The following is a 20,005-nucleotide window of genomic DNA, read 5'->3' on the forward strand; positions in this document are numbered from 1 at the left end:
GCACACAGAGCCTGGGGTCAGCTGGGGAGTCTGCAGCTGATCCCAGGTTCCACAGAAATGCTGCATGGAGCCTGGGATCAGCTGGGGAGTCTCCAGCTGATCCCAGCTCTGCTTGGCATTTCAAAGCAGCAGTGCTGCATGGAGCCCGGGGTCAACAGGGGACTCTGAATCCCCCGCTGACCTCAGGCTCCATGCGGGCGCTTCTGCTTTGAAATGCACAAGAGCCCCCCGCGGAGCCCGGAGTCTGGGGGCTCTTGTACATTTCAAAGGAGGAATGCAGAAGTGCCTATTGACTAGTCGAGTAGTGGATGGAAATGCCATCCACTACTCGACTGGTAAATTAATCGTTATTTAACATCCTTAGTGAAAACACAGGAAGAAAGTGGTTACTATAAATTCTTCTACTATTCATCTCATAGTTGAACTAAACTACGTTAACCATTTAAATTGCAATGGAGATTGCAGACACGCCTAATGAAAGTCAGTAATCATGTCAACTTTTCTGTTTTCACATTGTTGGTGTACGATTTGGGGGCTATAGTTTGTGGGTTTAAGGCTCTGTGAAAATTAATCAGCGTTTTTTATTATGTGAAGACTACAGTATGCCTTGGCATACTCCTTCCAGAGAAGAAGGATCAACTAATGGTTAAGCCACAGGATTGGAACCTCGGAGTGCTGAGTTCTATTCCTGGCTCTGACAATAGCATTGTATATGAACTTGGGTATGTCATTTCCCTTCACCGTGCCTCAGTTTCCTTACCTGTAAAACTGTGATAATTTGTACTTACGTCACACAAGTGAGTTGTGAGATGATGTAGACTGCTTTGAAATACTCACATGTAGCCTGGGGCCTGACTCTCAGCAGGGCTCAGCACCCACAGTAAATCTGAGTTTCAAAATGGACTTTGTTCTGATTTAGGTGTATAAATGAAGTAATCAAGTTTTTCACAAGTTCTCAGTGAGCAGTGCTAGGTGCTGGGCACTTCTGAGATACAATCCCTGACTTTTCAAAGGTTTTAAGTATCTGCAGCTCCCAATGACTTCATTAAGAGTTAAGATTGCTTACCATTTTTGGGTATCAGGTCAGTTCTGAGTGCCTAAATGTGGATTTAGGAGTCTAAGTTTAGATATCTAGGATACATTTTTTTAAAAGTGTTTAAGCCATATTGGGTACAGTTTTCCAAAATATCTATTTGAAAGTTTTGATCTAAATGTCTCCCTGTTTGAGAAAGTGTAAATTAATTACATTAATATTAGTCAGACTAAGCAACTCCTGCCACTTTTTGCTTTTAGGGAAATATTTAAATGTTGTCCGAGAATGCGGTTGTGATGTTACCTGCCCTGAAGCTAAAGAGATCATCTACACACTGAAGGAGCGAGCATATGTAGAGCAAATAGAAAAAGCTTATAACTATGCTAGCAGGGTTCTGTTGGATTTCTTAATGGAGGAAAAAGAACTTGTGGCTCATTTGAGGTTTGATTTATTTCCTAAATGTATGTTAGTGCTTGTTTCAATAGTGAAGTAATGATCTTTTCACCTTTGGGTTTTTGCTGTGCCATGTTACCATTGCATCATTGCAGTTCCAATAAAAATTCTGATCTGCAAAAATAAAGCAAACTAATTTTATGAGTTTAATGTGAAAAACTAATGGTTCTGTCAAGGATTAGGTCAAAAGTTTATATCACTTGGAGTTCACAGAATCAGAGACGTTTTAAATCATCCAGTGCGTTCTTCAGGGCCAGTGCAGAGTCATTCTTAATAGTATGCTTTGTAGTGATTCGTCCATTCTGGTTTTAATGATTGTATATTTTTTGTGTTGTATGTAATCCATTCAGCCAACAGCAAGTGTATTCTATTTGAAGTTTTCAGTTGCCAAACATATTTGTAGATCTCCATGTCACCAAGCTTTTGGTCCCTCAAAACCTTCAGAAGACACTAAATGGGAGAAAGCACCCAGCCAAAGAACCAGTGTGAAAACAACCTAGTAGAAAATTGCGATTAGCAATTAGAATTAGAAACCTCAACAAGCAAGCCTTAAAATAGCTTCCCCTATATTGCCCACACAGATCACTTTAGTTCTCCAAAAGATCACATGAAATAAAGCATGAAAGCAGAAGGCTAGAGCACCTATGGTGCAACTTCTTTTTTGTATTTATTTCGTTGAGCAGGTCTATAAAGCACTACTTCCTAATGGACCAAGGGGATTTCTTTGTTCACTTCATGGATCTAACAGAAGAGGAACTGAAAAAGCCTGTAGATGATATTATACCTACTAGATTAGAAGCTTTGCTTGAATTAGCCTTGAGAATGAGCACTGCCAACACAGACCCATTTAAAGATGATTTAAAGGTAAGAGTCTATTTAAACAGAAAATAATCTGAAATAGAGAAGCGAGGCCTGTCCATGTCCTAGAAAAATCCATATGCTTTAAAGAGAAAAGCAAAAGCAAAGCAAATAGTACTAGAAAATATAGATGGAAGAAAGAACCCTTTCAGCTGTCTCAAGATAATCTTTCCACTTCCATTTCTGCTTCGTTTTTTACCTCTCTTCTGACCGGTGGTGGTAGAAAGAGGTGGAAGCAGTATTGTTGAGTGAGTACTTCAGCTTTTGTTTCTAGCATTTTATTCCTAGGCTAGAGCTACACTGTAGCCTTCTTCCGGAAAAGCTTAAGCAAATGAAGCGCAGCATGGAATATCACTGCACTTCATTTGCATAGTTAATTAGCAGCCACTTTTGCGCAAAAAGGAGCTGTGTAGATGTTCTATTGTTTAACAGTGCATTGAATTGCAATTTTATTTTTTATTTATTTACTTTTTAGTTAATCACATGAGTTAACTGCAATTGATTAACAGCCCTATTTACTTGGGTGTTGATTTGAAGATTAGAGAATGAGTTTAACAACACTCCATAGAATGCATTCTGGCCAGTCCTATTGCCGCACATGTCTACAGCCAAGCATCAATAGAAAATATCCAGCAGCATCTTTTTTCTGCTCTTTGTTTCTTTACAGATTGACCTGATGCCCCATGATCTCATTACACAGCTTTTGAGAGTTCTGGCCATTGAAACTAAACAGGAAAAGGCCATTATCAATGCTGATCCCACAGAGCTCACTCTCAGTGGCCTGGAAGCATTTTCTTTTGATTACATTGTCAAATGGCCTCTGTCACTCATTATAAATAGGTAAGTATTAGTCCATGAAGGAAAAAGACAAACCTGTTTCTGCAGAGCACTCGTACTGTATTTTAAAAAAGCAAGACAAAATAAGAGAGTGCCTCTTTTTCTTCAAAGATGCAAACTACCTACATTAGTGATGGGTAAACGGGTAGCACTGTGGTCATTTACTTCCATTTGCTCTGCCTGTTAGAACCTTAGACCATGACCTTTTCTGCATTAAAACCTCTAAATTGTTGGCTAAATGCCCAAAATATCTGAGGAATCTTTAAAACTTCAGCCTTCTGTTTTGCAATGTATAAAAACATAAAATTGATTAAATAAGATAGGCAATCGTAAGTTATAAAAGATGTTGCTAAGTATTTCCAATCTAACTCTCATGGCCCTCTGTTGTCAGATACTCATGATTTTCTGAAATGATTAACCTTTCAGGCAGAAATATTCCAGATCAGGTCTCTGCTTTAGAGTGAATTCTTGTTTTAAAGTTTGAGCAACTGGATCAGTCATTCTTTGAATGATAGAAGAGTTGGGAAAATACATTTCCCCCATTATTTTTTAAACAGCACGTCTGTAGTAGTTATAGCATCAAACAAGGGGTAGTACGGGTTAACCATTGTCATTGAGAAATGCCTTGAGTGTTCCGGTAAAAACTGATTTTTATTTGACCAAGTTATGAGGGTTTGAAAATTTCCCTTAAGCTGTGATAGTCTTCTGCCTTCATCAGCAAGTATCAACAGTCCTGCCCATGATATCCTAATAGTTTAGAGGTTGCTCTTGCAACAGCGAGGAACAAAATGAGTTCCAGTGAACTCACCATTGATAAATGACCAAAATTGGATATCCCTTAATCTGGGCCTCACTTTTTAAAAATCAACAGGCTTGTGGGACTTTATTTTTTAATCATGCTTATAAGAAAATATTTTTGCTCTCTACAGGTGAGTAGTGTAAACTTGATCCATACTCTGTGGTTTAGGCTTAAGTTAGAGATTGCTCTGTGCTGTCTAAAAAATTCATTGAGCCGAGTACTTAGTCTCCCTGACAGTATTTCTCCTATCATAGCCTCTAGATGTCAGGCCCTTTTCTTCCATGATAGCAGATTTTCTGGACTAGAGTCTGCTCTGTACAGAGGGCTGTGCTTAAAAAGCAAACCTTCTGGGGGGTGGTCTGTTCATGTTTCTGTTTTTGAGATGCAGGTCTCTGCTGCAGAGCTTTGGAACTCTGCAAAAAGCTGTATCTATTGAGTGGAGCATAAGCTTCTCTGAACATTTGGTACCCAAAGATATTAACAGAAGTGCCAGTCCCCACTCACCTCTGTTCCCCTGTTAGTGCATTGAAAACACATAAAACAGCTGTCAGTGTGTCCAGAGCTGGGTCCTTGGCCGAATGTCTGTTTCTTTCTCTTAAAAATCTTAATAAAAAGTTGAAGAATTAATACTGTTTTTTAGTGTAGTTGGTGAACTGTTGCATGTTTTGGTATCTGTCAGTGTTTTGGTACTCTTTCTCCAAACAGGCATGAGGGATTTTTTTTCCAGAACTGTGCAGAACAGTCAGATAGGGCGTGGTAGGGGCGGGTTAGCAATTCATGGTGTTGGGAATTTGAGGAGGGAATACTAGAAAGCTGGCCTTCTTAATGGGGAAGATACTAAAACAACCGCAATAATAATGAGTTGTGCATCTCTGGATGAAGAAGTAAAAGGTATGTTATGTGAGATGCCTTCGTTTTTATTAAGTTGCTTTGTGGTTTGGTTTTGTGTAGGGTATACTGAGCAACCTTATCTTGCTTGCTGATTGGAATGGTGTTTAATCTTTATTTTTGCTTTTTTCCTGTCTTCTGTTTCCAGGAAAGCTTTAACCAGATACCAGATGCTTTTCAGACACATGTTCTATTGCAAGCATGTGGAGAGACAGTTGTGCAATGTTTGGATCAGCAATAAAGCTGCTAAGGAGTATTCACTACATTCAGCTAAGTGGTATGGCTTGTTTTTTCCTACTAAAGCATTGTGAAGGCTTTTTTTCCTCCATGTTAGTGGTTACATTTTTAAACATTCCTCATTTTGGTCCCTTCACTGAATCGTTATACATGTTTCTGTCAGGCGGAGAGCAAACTACAATTGTTTGAAGCACCATTTCAGCATCTAATAGAAAACTTGCTGATTAAGTCAAACCTTGAACTTTATGGTTCTTCTTTAAGGAGAATTTAGTACTAGAAAAATATTAGTAAAGTGTGCGCGCGCACACACCCTCCCCCGCTGAGATCTCTTGTGGTTTTAATCGCCAATAAGAAAGAGGACAGAGCAACAGGCATCTACCCTGAAATCAAAGTATGTTAAAACACTCAACCTGGCCTGCAGTTCAGGATCATTAATTAGCTGGCGTTGAGGGGGAACTATGGGTATGTCTAAACTACATGGCTCCGTCAACGGAGCCATGTAGATTTGTTGTTTTGGCAAAGTCAAATGAAGCCGCGATTTAAATGATCGCGGCTTCATTTAAATTTACATGGCTGCCGCGCTGAGCCGACAAACAGCTGATCGGCTGTTTGTCCGCTCAGCGCGCTAGTCTGGACGTTCCCCTGCCGACATCAAAGCCCTTTGTCGGCAGCCCCGGTAAACCTCGTCCCAAGAGGAATAACGGGGCTGCCAACAAAGGGCTTTGATGTCGGCAGGGGAGCGTCCAGACTAGCGCGCTGAGCGGACAAACAGCTGATCAGCTGTTTGTCGGCTCAGCGCGGCAGCCATGTAAATGTAAATGAAGCTGTGATCATTTAAATCGCGGCTTCATTTGACTTTGCCTATGTGTCTAATCTACATGCCTCTGACGACAGAGGCATGAAGTCTAGACACAGCCTATAACTTTAACTTCTGGGACAATAGATTAAAATGTATAGACCGAGTGTGGACAGGTTGCCAGAGGAGGCATGGCAATACTTTCTCAGTTGCTGGAGGAGGAAAAACTAGTATATAGAATTTCAGTTCAGATGGGGTTGGATGCTGCTGACTCTGCTACTAGGGATGTGTCTAGACTACATGCCTCCTTCGACGGAGGCATGTAGATTAGCCAGATCGGAAGAGGGAAATGAAGCCGCGATTAAAATAATCGCGGCTTCATTTAAATTTAAATGGCTGCCCCGATCTGCCGATCAGCTGTTTGTCGGCAGATCGGGGGAGTCTGGACGCGATGCCCCGACAAAGAAGCCTTTCTTCATCGACACAGGTAAGCCTGGTTTCACGAGGCTTACCTGTGTCGATGAAGAAAGGCTTCTTTGTCGGGGCATCGCGTCCAGACTCCCCCGATCTGCCGACAAACAGCTGATCGGCAGATCGGGGCAGCTATTTAAATTTAAATGAAGCCGCGATTATTTTAATCGCGGCTTCATTTCCCTCTTCCGATCTGGCTAATCTACATGCCTCCGTCGAAGGAGGCATGTAGTCTAGACACACCCTAGGGCATGGCATCGGCCATTTCATTGTGCATGGTTGTGGCTCCAGTCGTCAGGTCTCCTTCAAGGGCTCCAACAGACTTACCCCTTGAAGGGTTGCCCCTTTTCTCTAAGCAAATTATATGACAAGCCCCATAGCCTGAAGTACTTCAGGTCAACAATCGGGTTTTTGGCACGTGTATACCTGTTCAAAAGAAAAAGCAGTTTTGTTTCTGCAGCCACACTGCTATCTTGCTTTCTCACCTTGTCACTAGGACCTAGCTAGAAAGAGAGCAGAGGATGTAGGGAAAGGAAGTGGAGCTCCCCTTTCTTCAGCAGCTGTTAGTTCTTGTAGGCAATCAGGGAGTACAAAGCAAACACTTTGTGTCTGTAAAAGCCAGCCAGCTTCCATTGTGCCAGCCTCTTCTCCTGTTTATCAACCAACCATCACACTACCTGAGTGCTTCTTCTTGCATTACCATAGACCAGTGGGTCTGAAGCACAGTGGAATTGGAATATACTGTTCAATTCGTGTCTGTCCTCCCTTTCCCATGATTTCAGAAAGACACACTTTTCTGCATTCGGGGTGGTTGTCTTCATTTGTGCTTCTTCAAAGTCAACAGCCACTTTTCTGAGCTTGCTGTTTGTTGCCTCTTTCAGGTTTGCTGGTGCTTTCACGCTACGACAGCGAATGCTGAATTTTGTACAGAATATCCAGTATTACATGATGTTTGAAGTGATGGAACCAACATGGCATGTCCTTGAGAAAAACCTGAAATCGGTGAGTTTAGTGGTTGGACCTGTGGCCATCTGGATGAGAGTTACAAGTCTCTGTACTGTCATTTCTATCTCTTTTGTTTAAGAAAAAAGTCAGATTTTAATTACTTACACCCTATATTTAACTGTAAATATTTGTTTTGAATATTCACTTCAATCTCTCCAACAGTCTAGAGGACTGGACTGTTAGGAAAGTTGGGTGACACATGCATTGCTTTTGTTCATTATTACCATTGGTTATGAAATAGAATCATCCTAATCATCAATTTGCTAATTAAAGGAAAGTATGCATTCTTGTAAGGGAATTGTCAGCAAGAATTTAGACTTTCCCAAGCAGCTGGGCAAAACTTCCTTTTATTTTAATAAGGCATGCTTTGCAGTACAGATTTGGAGCACAAAACTAGCTTTTAATTACACTTTGGGATTGTCTGGGCCAGTTTCCCTACTTGTATCAGAGGGGTAGCTGTGTTAGTCTGAATCTGCAAAATTGGCGAGGAGTGTTGGAGCTTAAGCTTTCATGGGCAAAGACCCACTTCGTCAGATGCATGTCACATGCATCTGACAAAGTGGGTCTTTGCCCACAAAAGCTTATGCTCCAACACTTCGGTTAGTCTATAAGGTGCCACAGGACTCCTCGCCACTTTTTCCCTACTTGGTATTCCATGAATTAGGATCACTGAGATAAGGAAAGGAAAGGGCAGTCCCTCTCAGCTTTGTGCCAGTCTTCCCCCCTCTCCCCGTTTTCCAAATCAGAGCTAGCTCTTTCTTGTCAGAATGCACTTGTTGAAAAGGATCCCCTTGGCATTAAGAAAGAAGCAACATCTCTGACTAGTCAGGAAATGGGGTTTAGCTCTATTCCATTCTAGTCCTGGGAAAGATTGTGCTTTTGTGACCCCGTTGGCCCTGAAAAATCTGAGCAGATGTCTTCATTGTGTTTGCTGTAATAACCTTCTCGAGATTTGATTTGTGTTCTTAATCTCGGCACATTTTGAGTCAGTAGAGTTTTATCTGAATGTAAACTTGTTAAAACTTAAACCATATCCATTGAGATGGCTAAAAACTTGTAAAAGCCTACAGAAGGTTAGCATTTTCCAATCTCATTTTGTTCCCATAACATACTTCCTGACTGAGTCTAACCTTACATTTCAAGCACTATAATTGTCTCAATATCTGATAGCAAATAGTGTAAAGAATTGATTGATGTGGTGGTTATTGTTGTGTTATCCTCCAACAGGCTTCCAATATTGATGATGTCCTGAGCCACCATACAAGCTTTCTGGATAACTGTCTAAAGGACTGCATGCTAACAAATCCCGAGCTGCTGAAGATTTTTTCCAAGCTGATGTCCGTTTGTGTAATGTTCACAAACTGTATGCAGGTATGGGGCCTCCCCATGCTCACCAGGGTGTTCACTGCTGTTTAAAGTGTCAATTCCCTCTTCTCACAGTGCCATTTCTTTTGACTTGCCCTTCCTTTGGAATATTTCACCTCTTTCGCTGCAGAAAGGGGGGATCCTCATTGTTATCCAACAGTCCCTTCCACACATTGAGGTCTTGGGTAACAGTCATCATTCCTACAGCCTGTGGAACTGGGAACCATTGTTGGGAGCAACTACATGAACCATTCCACAGCACACACCAGGCTGGGATTTTGCTGCAGAGCCAGCCAACACTGCCACTTTGGGGGCACAGAGTCACTTGAATGGAGTCCAACTTTACCCATCCCTTTTGTGAGCTGCACAGGCTTAGGTTTAACACTGGCCTCCCCTGTTCTTCTGAACAGCCTCTTTAGCTTTCTTTTTACTATTCTGACAGCTCCTTTGGCAAGAAGAGAAAATATCCTACTTCAGGGAAAGTTAGATTTTTTCCCCAAGCATGCTCAGAGTTTAGCACCGATGAGAGCTGACTTGTGGTGTTTAAGAATATAAAAATGGTCGTTCTGACTCTGATCAATGCTCTATTTAGCCCAATACTTATCTTCCAACATTGGCTACTGCCAGATCCTTTAAAGGGAGTGAACAAAATTACAATTACTGAGTGAACCACCCCGTCATCTAGTCCTACCATCTGGTAGTCAATCCTTATGGATATCCAGAGTATGAAGTTGCATCACTGACCATCTTGGCTACTAGCCACTGATAGACCTACCCTCTATGAACTTGCCTAATTCTTTTTTTAACCCACTTCTACTTTTGAGCTTCACATCATCCCTGGGCAATGAGTTCCACTGGTTGACTATACATTGTGTGAAGAAGTACTTCTTTCTGTGTGTTTGAAACCTGCTGCCTATTAATTTCTTTGTTTGACCCCCTTGTTTGCGTGTTATGAGAAGAGGTAGGTAACACTTCCTTATTCACTTTCTTCGCATCATTCATGATTTTATCAACTGTGTCTCACCCGCCTCAGTTTTCTTTTTAAAGTTGAACAGTCTTTTAATAAGGAAGCTAGTCCAACCATTTTTGTGCAGATAACGGCAACTGTTTTTGAGATGGGGTGACCAGAACTGCATACATGTTTTGTTTCTGCTCCTTTCCGAATGGTGCATAAGATTAGCTTTTTTTGACTACCACTGGGTGTTGAGCGGTTCTTTTCAGAGAACTAACTGCAGTGACTCCAGAATCTCTCTCCGGAGTGGTAATAGGTGATTTAGACCTCATTGATTGGTATGTATAGTTGGGGTTATAGTTTCCAGTGTGCATTTATCCAACATTGAATTCCATCTGCCATTTTGTTGTCTAGTCACCCTGTTGTGTGAGATCCCTTTGTAACTCCTCACAGTCTGCTTTGGACTTAACTGTTGACTAATTTAGATGTGGAGAAATTGAAGAGGATCCAGAGAAGAGCAACAAGAATGATTAAAGGTCTAGAGAACATGAGCTATGAGGGACGATTGAAAGAATTGGGCTTGTTTAGTTTGGAAAGGAGAAGACTGAGTGGGGACATGATAAAGCAGTTTTCAAGAATCTAAAAGGGTGTCACGAGGAGGGAGGAAAAATGGTAGTCCTTGGACTCTGCTGATAGGACAAGAAGCAATGGGCCTAAACTGCAGCAAGGGAGGTTTAGGTTGGACATTAGGAAAAATTTGCTAACTGTCAAGGTGGTGAAGCACTTGAATAAAATGCCTAGAGAGGTCATGGAATCTCCATCTCTGGAGATATATAAGAACAGGTTATATAGATATCTATTAGGGATGGTCTAGACAGTGCTTGGTCCTACTGTGAGGACAGGGTACTGGACTTGACCTCTGAAGGTCCCTTTCAGTTCTAGTATTCTATGATTCTATATAAAATTTGCCACCTCAGTGTTTACCCTTTTTCTCAGGTCATTTTATGAATATATTGAATAGCATTGGGGAACTTGCTGTTTACCTCTTTCCCTTCTAAAAACTGACCATTTATACCCATCCTTTGTTTCCTGTCTTTTAACCAGTTATTGATCAATGAGACCTTCCCTCTTATCCTATGATTGCTTACTTTGTGTAAGATCCTCTGAGAGACCTTGTCAAAGATTTTTTTGAAAATCCAAGTATGCTATATCCACTGGACCATCCATGTCTACATTTGTTAGTGTCCTAATAGAATTCTAATATACTGGTGAGGTATATTTTGCCTTAACAAAGGTTGTGTTGGCTTTTCCCCAGCACACTGAGTTGATGTGTTTGCTTGATGATGGCATTCCTTTCTATAGTTTCAACCAATTTGCCTGGTACTGCAGTTCAGCTTACTGACCTTCAGCTTAATTGTTCAGCTTAATTGCCCGGATCACATCTGGAGCCTTTTTTTAAATAGGCATTACATTAGATATTCTCCAGTCATCTGGTATAGAAGCTGATTTAAATGATAGGTTACATACAACAGTTAGTACTTCTGTCATTTCATAATTGAATTCCTTTAAAACTCTTGGGTGAATACCATCTGGTCCTTGTGGCTTATTACTGTTTAATTTATCTATTCGTTCCACAATTTCCTCTATTGGCGCCACAATCAGGGACAATTCCTCAGATTTGTCATAAATGCTTGATTGATTAGAAGAGTCAGCAGACTGGCTGTTAAGCCCAGCAGCAGCAGCATTCATTGACTTCTCCAAGCATTCGCCCACAACTGTGGTGATTCTTGCACATGCTTGTTCCTAGCCTAGTTCTAGCCTGGTCCTCCTTATACCCAGCCTTCTAACCTCATGGTTAGAACATAAGTCAGTATTCAGCTGTATATTGTGCAGGTTCCCTGTGTATCTCTGTCATTGTATTTTAGCTCTAACCCTCAGTACCCTAGGCTCTTCCTTTCTGCCCTCTTCCCCAAACTCTGCCAGTGCATCTCTGTCCTTATCTGTTCCAGTCATAGGCACCCTACACAGGTCTGCCCATGCACCTCAATCCTAACCTGTAACACAGCTGTGTTGGTGTGTCATGAGCCAGCATGGGTGTGTTATGCAAAATGATGCTCTGTGCTAGTGATGAACTGAATGGGCAGTGACAGGAAACGCCAGCTTCATTGCTACCTTACCCAGGATTTGAATCCCTGTACCCCACCACTGTGGATAAATGTTGTTGTGAACTACTGAAGTTCTAAAGTCCTGCCTGAATCTAAACAAGTTCTTATGCTTCATTTTAACTATAGAAATGTGCTTTAATCTTTATAATGTTTTATCATCTACTCTTCCCACAGAGATTTACCCAGAGCATGAAGCTGAATAATGAGATGGGCCGGCTGACGTTAGAGCACGGCACAATGCTGGGCCCACCAACAGAGCAGGAGCGTGCCGAGGAAGCTTTGAAGAAGCAGCTAACTAATAAAGTAAGGCACTCGCTTTTCAGAATATTAATGTACTTGTTCTTAACTGGCTAATTCTTCCTTCCAGACTGCGCCTTGGAAGCCTGGTTTCTCTGATTTCTCTCTCTTCCATTGCACTGAAAAAGCCATAGAGATACTTCACAGTATTAGTTTATTCGGCATAGTCAAAGAAGTGGGGATTTAAATAATCCCCGCTTCATTAAAATAAACATGGCCGCCGCGCTGTGCCGACAATCAGCTGATCCGACACAGCGCGGCAGTCTAGACGCGGATCTGTTGGCTGGGGAAGCCTCTGCCGACCGATCCTGTAAACCTCGTTTCACGAGGCATAAGGAATCGGTCGGCAGAGGCTTCCCCAGCTGACAGATCTGCATCTAGACTTCCGTGCTGTGTCGGCACAGCGCGGCGGCCATGTTTATTTTAATGAAGCGGGGATTATTTAAATCCCCACTTCTTTGACTATGCCGAATAAACTAATTTATATGGCTCCATCAACAGAGCCATGTAGTCTAGATACACCTTTGGTGTTCACACCTCCATATCAGCTGCTAGAAGCGGGCCTCACCTTCCCTGACTGAATGAACCTCGTTATCTCTAGCCTTATTCTGGCCTGCATATTTATACCTGCCTCTGGAAATATTCACTACATGCATTTGATCAAGTTGGTCTTTGCCCACGAAAGCTTGTGCTCCAATACATCTTGTTAGTCTATAAGGTGCCACAGGACTCCTTGTCGCAAATACAGCAGAAGATGTCACCAGTTCTGCTCCTTTCAAGGTTGCAGTCTGGGTTCCATCACTGATGCCTTCCTGCTACCCTGTGTGGTCAAGCTTTATTATGCTTTCCCCCAATTCTACACCTTCACAGAATGCTTCTAAAGATCCAGCAGAACAACATGTGGGTTATACTAATAGTCCCAGCATGGCTGCACCAATATTGGTTCTCCATTTTCTGGATCTTTTAGTGGTGACTCCAATCTTATTTCCATTGCACCTGGATTTGATCTCTCAAGACTGCAGTCAGCTGCTTCACCTGAATCTGTGTTCCCTACATTTAGCAGCCTGGCAGCTCCCAGAGATCTATCATCCTACCCTTTGGGTCAGTTTCTGAAAAGAAGGAACTGAGGGGAGCACAGGTAAGCTAGGTGTTTTATAGCAGTGTGTGGCAGCAGAAGGTGATGTCCCAGAAGGTACCAATGAGAAAAGATTCCAGCAACAGGCTATGGGGTACATGCACTAAGGCTATGTCTACACTGGCGCCATCTTGTGCCAGAGATATGCAAATGAGGCTAAGCGTGGAACATCGCTGAGCCTCATTTGCATATCTAATGAGCCGCCATTTTTGCAGAAGAGGCTCTTGCGCCAGAAGGAGCTGTCTACACTGCCCCTTCTTGCGCAAGAAAAACCCTCTTGCGCAATGCCGTTATTCCTGAAAATAATCAGTGTAGCCACGTTGCGCAAGTGGGTTTTTCTTGTGCAAGAAGGGGCAGTGTAGACAGCTCCTTCTAGCACAAGAGCCTCTTCTGCAAAAGGCGTCTCATTAGATATGCAAATGAAGCTCGGCAATATTCCACGCTTAGCCTCATTTGCATATCTCTGGCGCAAGATTGCGCCAGTGTAGACATAGCCTAAGAGTGCAATGAACAAATGTAACTGTTGTTGTCCAAGATCTGTTGCAAAAAGTTAGTAACTTTTTTCATAGCATTTTCTTTTTCCTTTGTGATTTAACGAGAATGCTGATCCTGCTAAAAATGTACATTACCTAACTTCAGCCGAATAGTATTGCTCACAGCAAACATTAGTCTAATTACATAGTTCTGAACAGTTTTTAGCAAGGGCAGCATGCAACAATACATGGCCTCTGTGTGGCTTGGCTCCTTTGGAGATGTGAAAGTAGTGTCTCATGGTGAGTGAGCCAGTTAGAATATAGATGGTGAGACTCTTTCCAGCCCATCCCTTTTAGAGCTAGGACACCTGGTTTTGTTTTCTTCCTTTATTTTCATATATATAATGTATAAGTAACTTTTCTCACCCTGCAGCTCAGTCTGTCTTCTGCTGATTCTTGAAAACAGCCACTAGGGGGCCAGCATAGACTAGTGCAGTGTAAATGCGTGAAGGTGGTCTGTTGGTGGTCTTTGCTGTTTGCCTGCTGAACCTGTCTTTTGTACAGCAGGGAGTAGCTTTTGAAAACAAGCCACCCACAGGATGCTTCTGAGCATAGTACCTGTGTTGAAATACTGTAGAGATCAGTTAAAGCCACACTGCTGTTAAAGATAAGAAATGCTCTTAACATTTATTATTGAGAAGGGAGATAAGTCATCAGTGGCAGGTTTTGATCAGGCATGTTCTTGAGGCAAAATAGTACAACGTCATCAGGGTTCATTTCAGGGCCTTGGATTGTCCCCCAGACCAGCAGGACAATATTTTTAAACTCCACAAAGGCGTGTCTGCTAAGTGCCAGTACCTTGCTCGGGGACATGCTCTAGGCTTGGGTCATGCAGCTTACCTGAGGGAAGCATATAGAATTAATTTCATAACTGTTCATCCTCTTGTGTGCTACATGAGGAAAGGTGTGTCTGGGATGGAACAGTTTTGAAATATGGCAGTATTGTTGCATAGAAACAATAGTTTGAAAAAAGAAAAGGCATTCTTTTATGCCAAGTACAGTATGCATATGATTGACTCACAGACACTCTCACTGTGGCCTCCTCTTGATAGCTTTTAGCAGAGCATGCAGATGCCTTCCAACTAACATCTGGTTTTGAGGCAACTATCAACAAGTTTGACAGCAATTTCTCAACTCATCTCCTGGATCTCTTGGACAAACTGAGCGTTTACAGCACCAATGACTGTGAACACAGCATGATCAACATCATTTATAGGTGAGTAGGGTGGGACTATCTCCGAGTAATACATGCAGGAAAGAGTACAACTCCAGATCAGGCTGAAGATTGTTCCTTATTCCTATTTTTTTTGTCGTGTTGTGCCAGCCAGCTGCTCTCAGTGTAACATGCAATAGAGAAGTAAAGGGGTAACCAGTTACCTGGTAGGCATAAAGGGATTATTAGTAACACTGGGTCTTTAAGAGCTCTCTGCAGCTACCTTGCAACATGGGGCAAAATGTGTAGGGCCTGCTGAGGTGCTGCTGGCTTCTCATTCCTACATGCTATGCACTGGGAAGATCCTTCTCAGTTGAGCTTGACTGATGTGCATCAAACAGTAGTGCCTCTCACTTTATGCACCCCCTGCCGGTGGTTTTTTCCCCTGCCCCAGAAGAACTGAAACTGTTTGCTGTTGCTGTCCACTGGTGACAAGCCATTTACAGTCCTGGACTGGGATTATTTTTATGAGAGAGTTAAAATTAAATGAAATCCAAATATAATATTTGGAAACGCCTCGCTAAGGCACCAAATAATTGTAGGAGATGCTTGAGGATGGAGGAGGGTGAAGAGACTGGCATTCCAAATCCGGTGTGCCACAGAAGAAAAACCAGTGGGGTTACAGCCTGGGATACTTACCATCTTGGACCTAGAAATGTGTCTTGTATTAACCTTTCTAAGTGGACATAACTGTAGTTACAGAACTAATGGGCAGATGTGAGATGCACAGCCCAGTGGACCATAGGCTGTAGCTTTGGTTCACAAAGTATAGTCTTGTTTTTTCCCTTGAGGGGACAGGGTGTTTAATGTTCATAGAAGTAATTTTAAATAGCTAGTAGTAAAGTATCTATAATACCTGTTTGTTACCTCAAGACTCTTCCACATTATTTTGCTTGATGTTTTAGAATCCTGTTTCCTTTAAAAAATAGCTGATTCTTGGATTAGTAACATTCAGTTTTACAGCATAGTCTGGTCTGGAGGTTGGGAATTCTGGGATCTATTCCCAGTTCTGCAACAGTCTTACTATTTGACCTAGTGCAAGTCATGCCAGCCTTCTGTGCCTCAGTTTTCCCTCTGTAAAATGGGGCTAATGCTGCCTACCTTCCTTTGTAAAGCACAATGAAGAGCTCCAGATGAGAACCCTTACAACTTACTTTTACAGCATATTTATGATCATTCTACTTTGAATGATGCAACAGGAGGGGGAGGCCTCTGCCAGCTCTATCTGCGGCCAGATGGAAGCTGGACCGTGGGGCCTGCCCAGGACTGGGGCTGGAGACAGAATGCTACCTGACTGGGGCCTTGTTGTCCATGCTGCCAAGGGAGCAGCCACAACACAGCCCCAGCTCTGGCACATGGCCAGAGCGGGCTGTGTGGTAGATGTCTGGCTGCTCCCACCCTGGCCACAGCACCAGCCCTGGAGAAGCTTGATTGTCAGAAAAGTCTTCCAAAATGGACATTTTTATTTACAAAAATTCCAATTTTGGCAAACTTTGATTTTTCTGAAATTTCAATATGCTCCCACCCTGAGCCATGTAGGAACTGGAATTTAGCTGTGTGAGATCTCCCGTAAATACACCATAAATTATAAATAACATTAATTGTGGCAACTGGTAAATTTTAGGGGTATGCCCAGGAAACTCTCATTTTTACCTTGGAATTTTGAAATCACTGCCTGTTACCACTTCTTTCCGTTTTCACACTTGTGAGCCATTTGTGGGAACACTATTGAACATGTGTTTGCTTTCCCCTAGGCTGGACTTCAATGGATTCTACACAGAGCGGCTGGAGCATATTTCTGCACAGAGGAGTCAGAAGGTAGTTTCCCAAGCTCCTCTTCTTCCCAGGGTGGTTGTACCCACCCAATGAAACATTTGTGATATATGTTTTAGATGCTGCACCTTTTGCATCTGAATACATTACTCTTGCCCAGTTGTATCTGTGAGTAGTTTGCACTTTAAACTCCATGAAAGCTATAAAGCAGTAGTCATCTAGGATGATAGTGTTTGAGCTTCTGAGATCTAAACATGGAAAGGATTTTGAGATACTTCTGTTAACTTTTTTTAACAAATATTAAACCTGTGTGTTGTATAATATATAAAGAAATAAATTGTCAGAATTATTTGGTTTCTGTTGCCCTGAACTTACAACTCACTTTATTCATTCTGGGTGTCTAAAGCTGTGTCAGCTTATGAAGTTCAGCTAATTCACAGATATAGATATCAGGTGGTTCCATTTTGCAATTTAAGGCTTGAAGCTCACTTAAGCCCAGTGAAGTCCTTTTATTGACTTAAGTTTGGATCCAGGCCCTTTTTCAGTGTCTCTCTCTGACTCTGATAGTGGCAGATGTTTCAGTTCATTGGCCAAACTAAAAAATTGAAAGAGAAATTCAATTTCAGATGATCTGAAACAAATGTTTGGGTTTTAGCAATCTGAAAAAAAACAGTTTTTGATTAAACTAAACTTTTTTTGTTCCATTTTTAGTTGAAACTTTTTAAATGAAATTGAAGTAATATCAAAAACAAAAGGTTATCTTGAATGTTTGGACAAAAGAGTTCAGTGAATTCCATAGAAGTCTGCAAATGTTTTGGCTGACATGAATCCACATTTCTCATTGGCAGGGGAGGGTCATCTGAAATATTTTTCCCAAGGTCTAATGGATACAGAACATCTATATGAGGATCAATCAGTTCATTCAAGAAAATAATGTTGCTAGGTTGGAAGAAGTGACCCAGAGACTTGGCAAAGGCCATTATCTCCATTCCTTTCAATTCAGGCTTGCACGTGGAGGGCCTCCAGTTAGCTAAGTCTTTGTAAGCTCTGCAAGAGACTGTGGGCCTGCACTCCACAGAGGGCTGTCCTCGGGACTGCCTTGTGTATGCCATGTACAGGCAGCTACTACACATGGCAAACGGTGGTGCTTTGTGTAGGGTCCTGTGCTCTGGGGCTGTACTCTAGTTGCTTTCCAGGGGTAGTTCATGGTGTTGGATTTGACCTGTAGAACCCTATGTGGTTTCAGTTCTGGCTACATATATGCCTGTTTCTGCAGAACCTTCAGAGCATTCTGTTTTTCTGGAATGGCCTAACAAGTGGAGACTGTTTTTCCTCACAGTAGGTTAATTCGTTAGATGATTGATGACAGACTGAAGCCTGAGGCTTACAGGAACCATCACTTCCATCACCAGCTCAGGAAAGGAGTGTCATTTCTTTCCCCTTCCCCTCTCACCATATTCATTAAACTTTTAACCACCTTTGATCGTATCGTTTCTGGCACGGATGTTCTTTGGAGCATGCTAGTGGGAAGGGGAGAATAATAAAATCCAAGCCGATGGAGAGTTAAGAGTGCAGTACAGTCAGACATATCTGGCCTCTCTCATAGTGATATTCACGCGCCAGTGCCTAAGAGTGCAAATCTCCCAAAGACTCGGTGCCAAGGCCTTGGACATCTGCTGTGAGGGCACCGAGCAGAGGCAAGGACTCGTAAGTGCCACAATTGATGTGGCCCTCAGATGCAGTCTGTAAGCCAAGAGAAATCACTGACTTCAGAGTCCAGAAAGGGACCATTGAGACCAACCCCTGAAGGGTCATGCACCTTTTGGTACCACAAGCTCAAGGGCCTTCCCAGTGCCATCTACACGCCATTAGGCAGCCAGGGAGTTGCTTATCCAGTTGGTGCTGGCTTCTCACGCAATTCAGGAGTCTTGGCCGGTACCAGGATTGGGGCTGCTCCCTCTAGTGAGTCCATGTCCAGCACTGGAGCGCTGTTAAGTACCAGTCTTCAAGTGGTGGCCCCTGCTATATTCCACTCAGGATTATACTGTTGGTTCGCAGATGCACCATGGTCCACTCACGGTTTTCTCCACAGCGATAAGGGATGACTGGACACAGATCTGGACTCTATTGTGCGGTGATCAACACCAGAGTTACAGGATTTCGCTCAACCCAGAGATGTCTTGCTGCCGCTCCAACACCACTCCTAGTAGATGTATTACGGTAGCACCTGGCCCGGGGTGGGCGAGGGAGCCCCTTTGCCCCCCCTTCCCACTAGGCACCCATGCCCTGGAAGAGGCTTGACATGCTCTCCCACCCCCACGCCCACAGGAGCACAGGAAGCCTTCTCTTGCCCTGCAAGGAACACATGGCACTTGGAAGTGCAGGGCTGGGGCAGGACAAAGGAAGCTTCATGCAGCACCCTGCCCCCAGGCTGTGATTAGCCTGGGGGCAGGGGGAGCATGCCAAGCCTCTTCCACTCTCCCTCCCGCCCTGCGAGCGTGCGTGGTGCTTAAAAGCGCCACATGCTCCTGGCAGGGCAGGAGGAGGTTTCGCGTGCTCCCCAGCCCCCAGCCAACTAAGGCCTGGGTGCGGGGGAGTGCATGAGCCGCCTCCGCTCTGCCCCCACCCTTGGAAGTGCCACATACTGCTGGCAGGGCGGGGGCAGAGCGGAGAAGGCTGTGGGTGCTCCCCTGCGTCTAGGCCCTAATTGGCTTGGGGATGGGGGAGCAGCAGGGCCTCTGCAGACCGGATCCATCCACTTGGCGGGCCGCATCCAGCCTGTGGAGGCCTTTTTGCCCACCCCTGACCTAGTGGCCTGAGATCAGATCCCAGGGGTGCCCACAACAACGGAGTGACTGGCCCAGAAGCAGGAGCAGAGTGGGAGGTACCAGCACCTGCCACTTCCTCTCATCTGACCTGCTGCAGCTGCCTGGGGTCCGTCCCTCAGCTCACTATGGCGACTGTTCTCTGAGCTGCGTGAATACCTCAGCCTGGCGTGGAGCCTGACTCGGTGGTGGCAGGGCCAGGCAGCCGCCTCCTCTGTGGCTCCAGTGTGTGCTGCCTCCCACTCAGCTCCCTTCCCTCAGAGAGCAGATGGCTTCACGCACCTGTCGGCTGGCTGGGACAGGGCCATGCTGGCTCCGCTGCCTAAGGCCCTTGGCACAGGCCTGTTGCGGAGCATTTGGCCTCTCTGCT

The 20,005-nt window shown here is 43.5% G+C and overlaps 1 protein-coding gene across 3 annotated transcripts in view; it reads left to right on the forward strand.

The window, feature by feature from the left end:
• The window catches only part of TUBGCP2 (tubulin gamma complex component 2), a 34,120-nt gene extending 15,832 nt beyond the window's left edge, over window positions 1-18,288 (forward strand). For 2 of the 3 annotated variants that reach the window (XM_006126360.5, XM_025186280.3), the window contains exons 10-18: window positions 1,294-1,474; window positions 2,170-2,350; window positions 3,012-3,184; window positions 5,017-5,145; window positions 7,254-7,374; window positions 8,605-8,748; window positions 12,034-12,162; window positions 14,877-15,040; window positions 16,792-17,159. In XM_006126360.5, the coding sequence (XP_006126422.1) occupies window positions 1,294-1,474; window positions 2,170-2,350; window positions 3,012-3,184; window positions 5,017-5,145; window positions 7,254-7,374; window positions 8,605-8,748; window positions 12,034-12,162; window positions 14,877-15,040; window positions 16,792-16,906 (1,337 nt within the window). In that variant the 3' untranslated portion in view covers window positions 16,907-17,159. Of the gene's footprint in view, window positions 1-1,293; window positions 1,475-2,169; window positions 2,351-3,011; window positions 3,185-5,016; window positions 5,146-7,253; window positions 7,375-8,604; window positions 8,749-12,033; window positions 12,163-14,876; window positions 15,041-16,791; window positions 17,160-18,149 lie in introns of those variants that run through there. The other variant, XM_025186282.3, reaches the window with a different exon arrangement.
• The last annotated feature ends 1,717 nt before the right edge of the window (window positions 18,289-20,005 follow it).

This window comes from Pelodiscus sinensis, chromosome 8 (assembly GCF_052426305.1).
Source record: "Pelodiscus sinensis isolate ZL-2025 chromosome 8, ASM5242630v1, whole genome shotgun sequence".
In the NCBI taxonomy this organism is placed as follows: Eukaryota; Metazoa; Chordata; order Testudines; family Trionychidae; genus Pelodiscus; species Pelodiscus sinensis.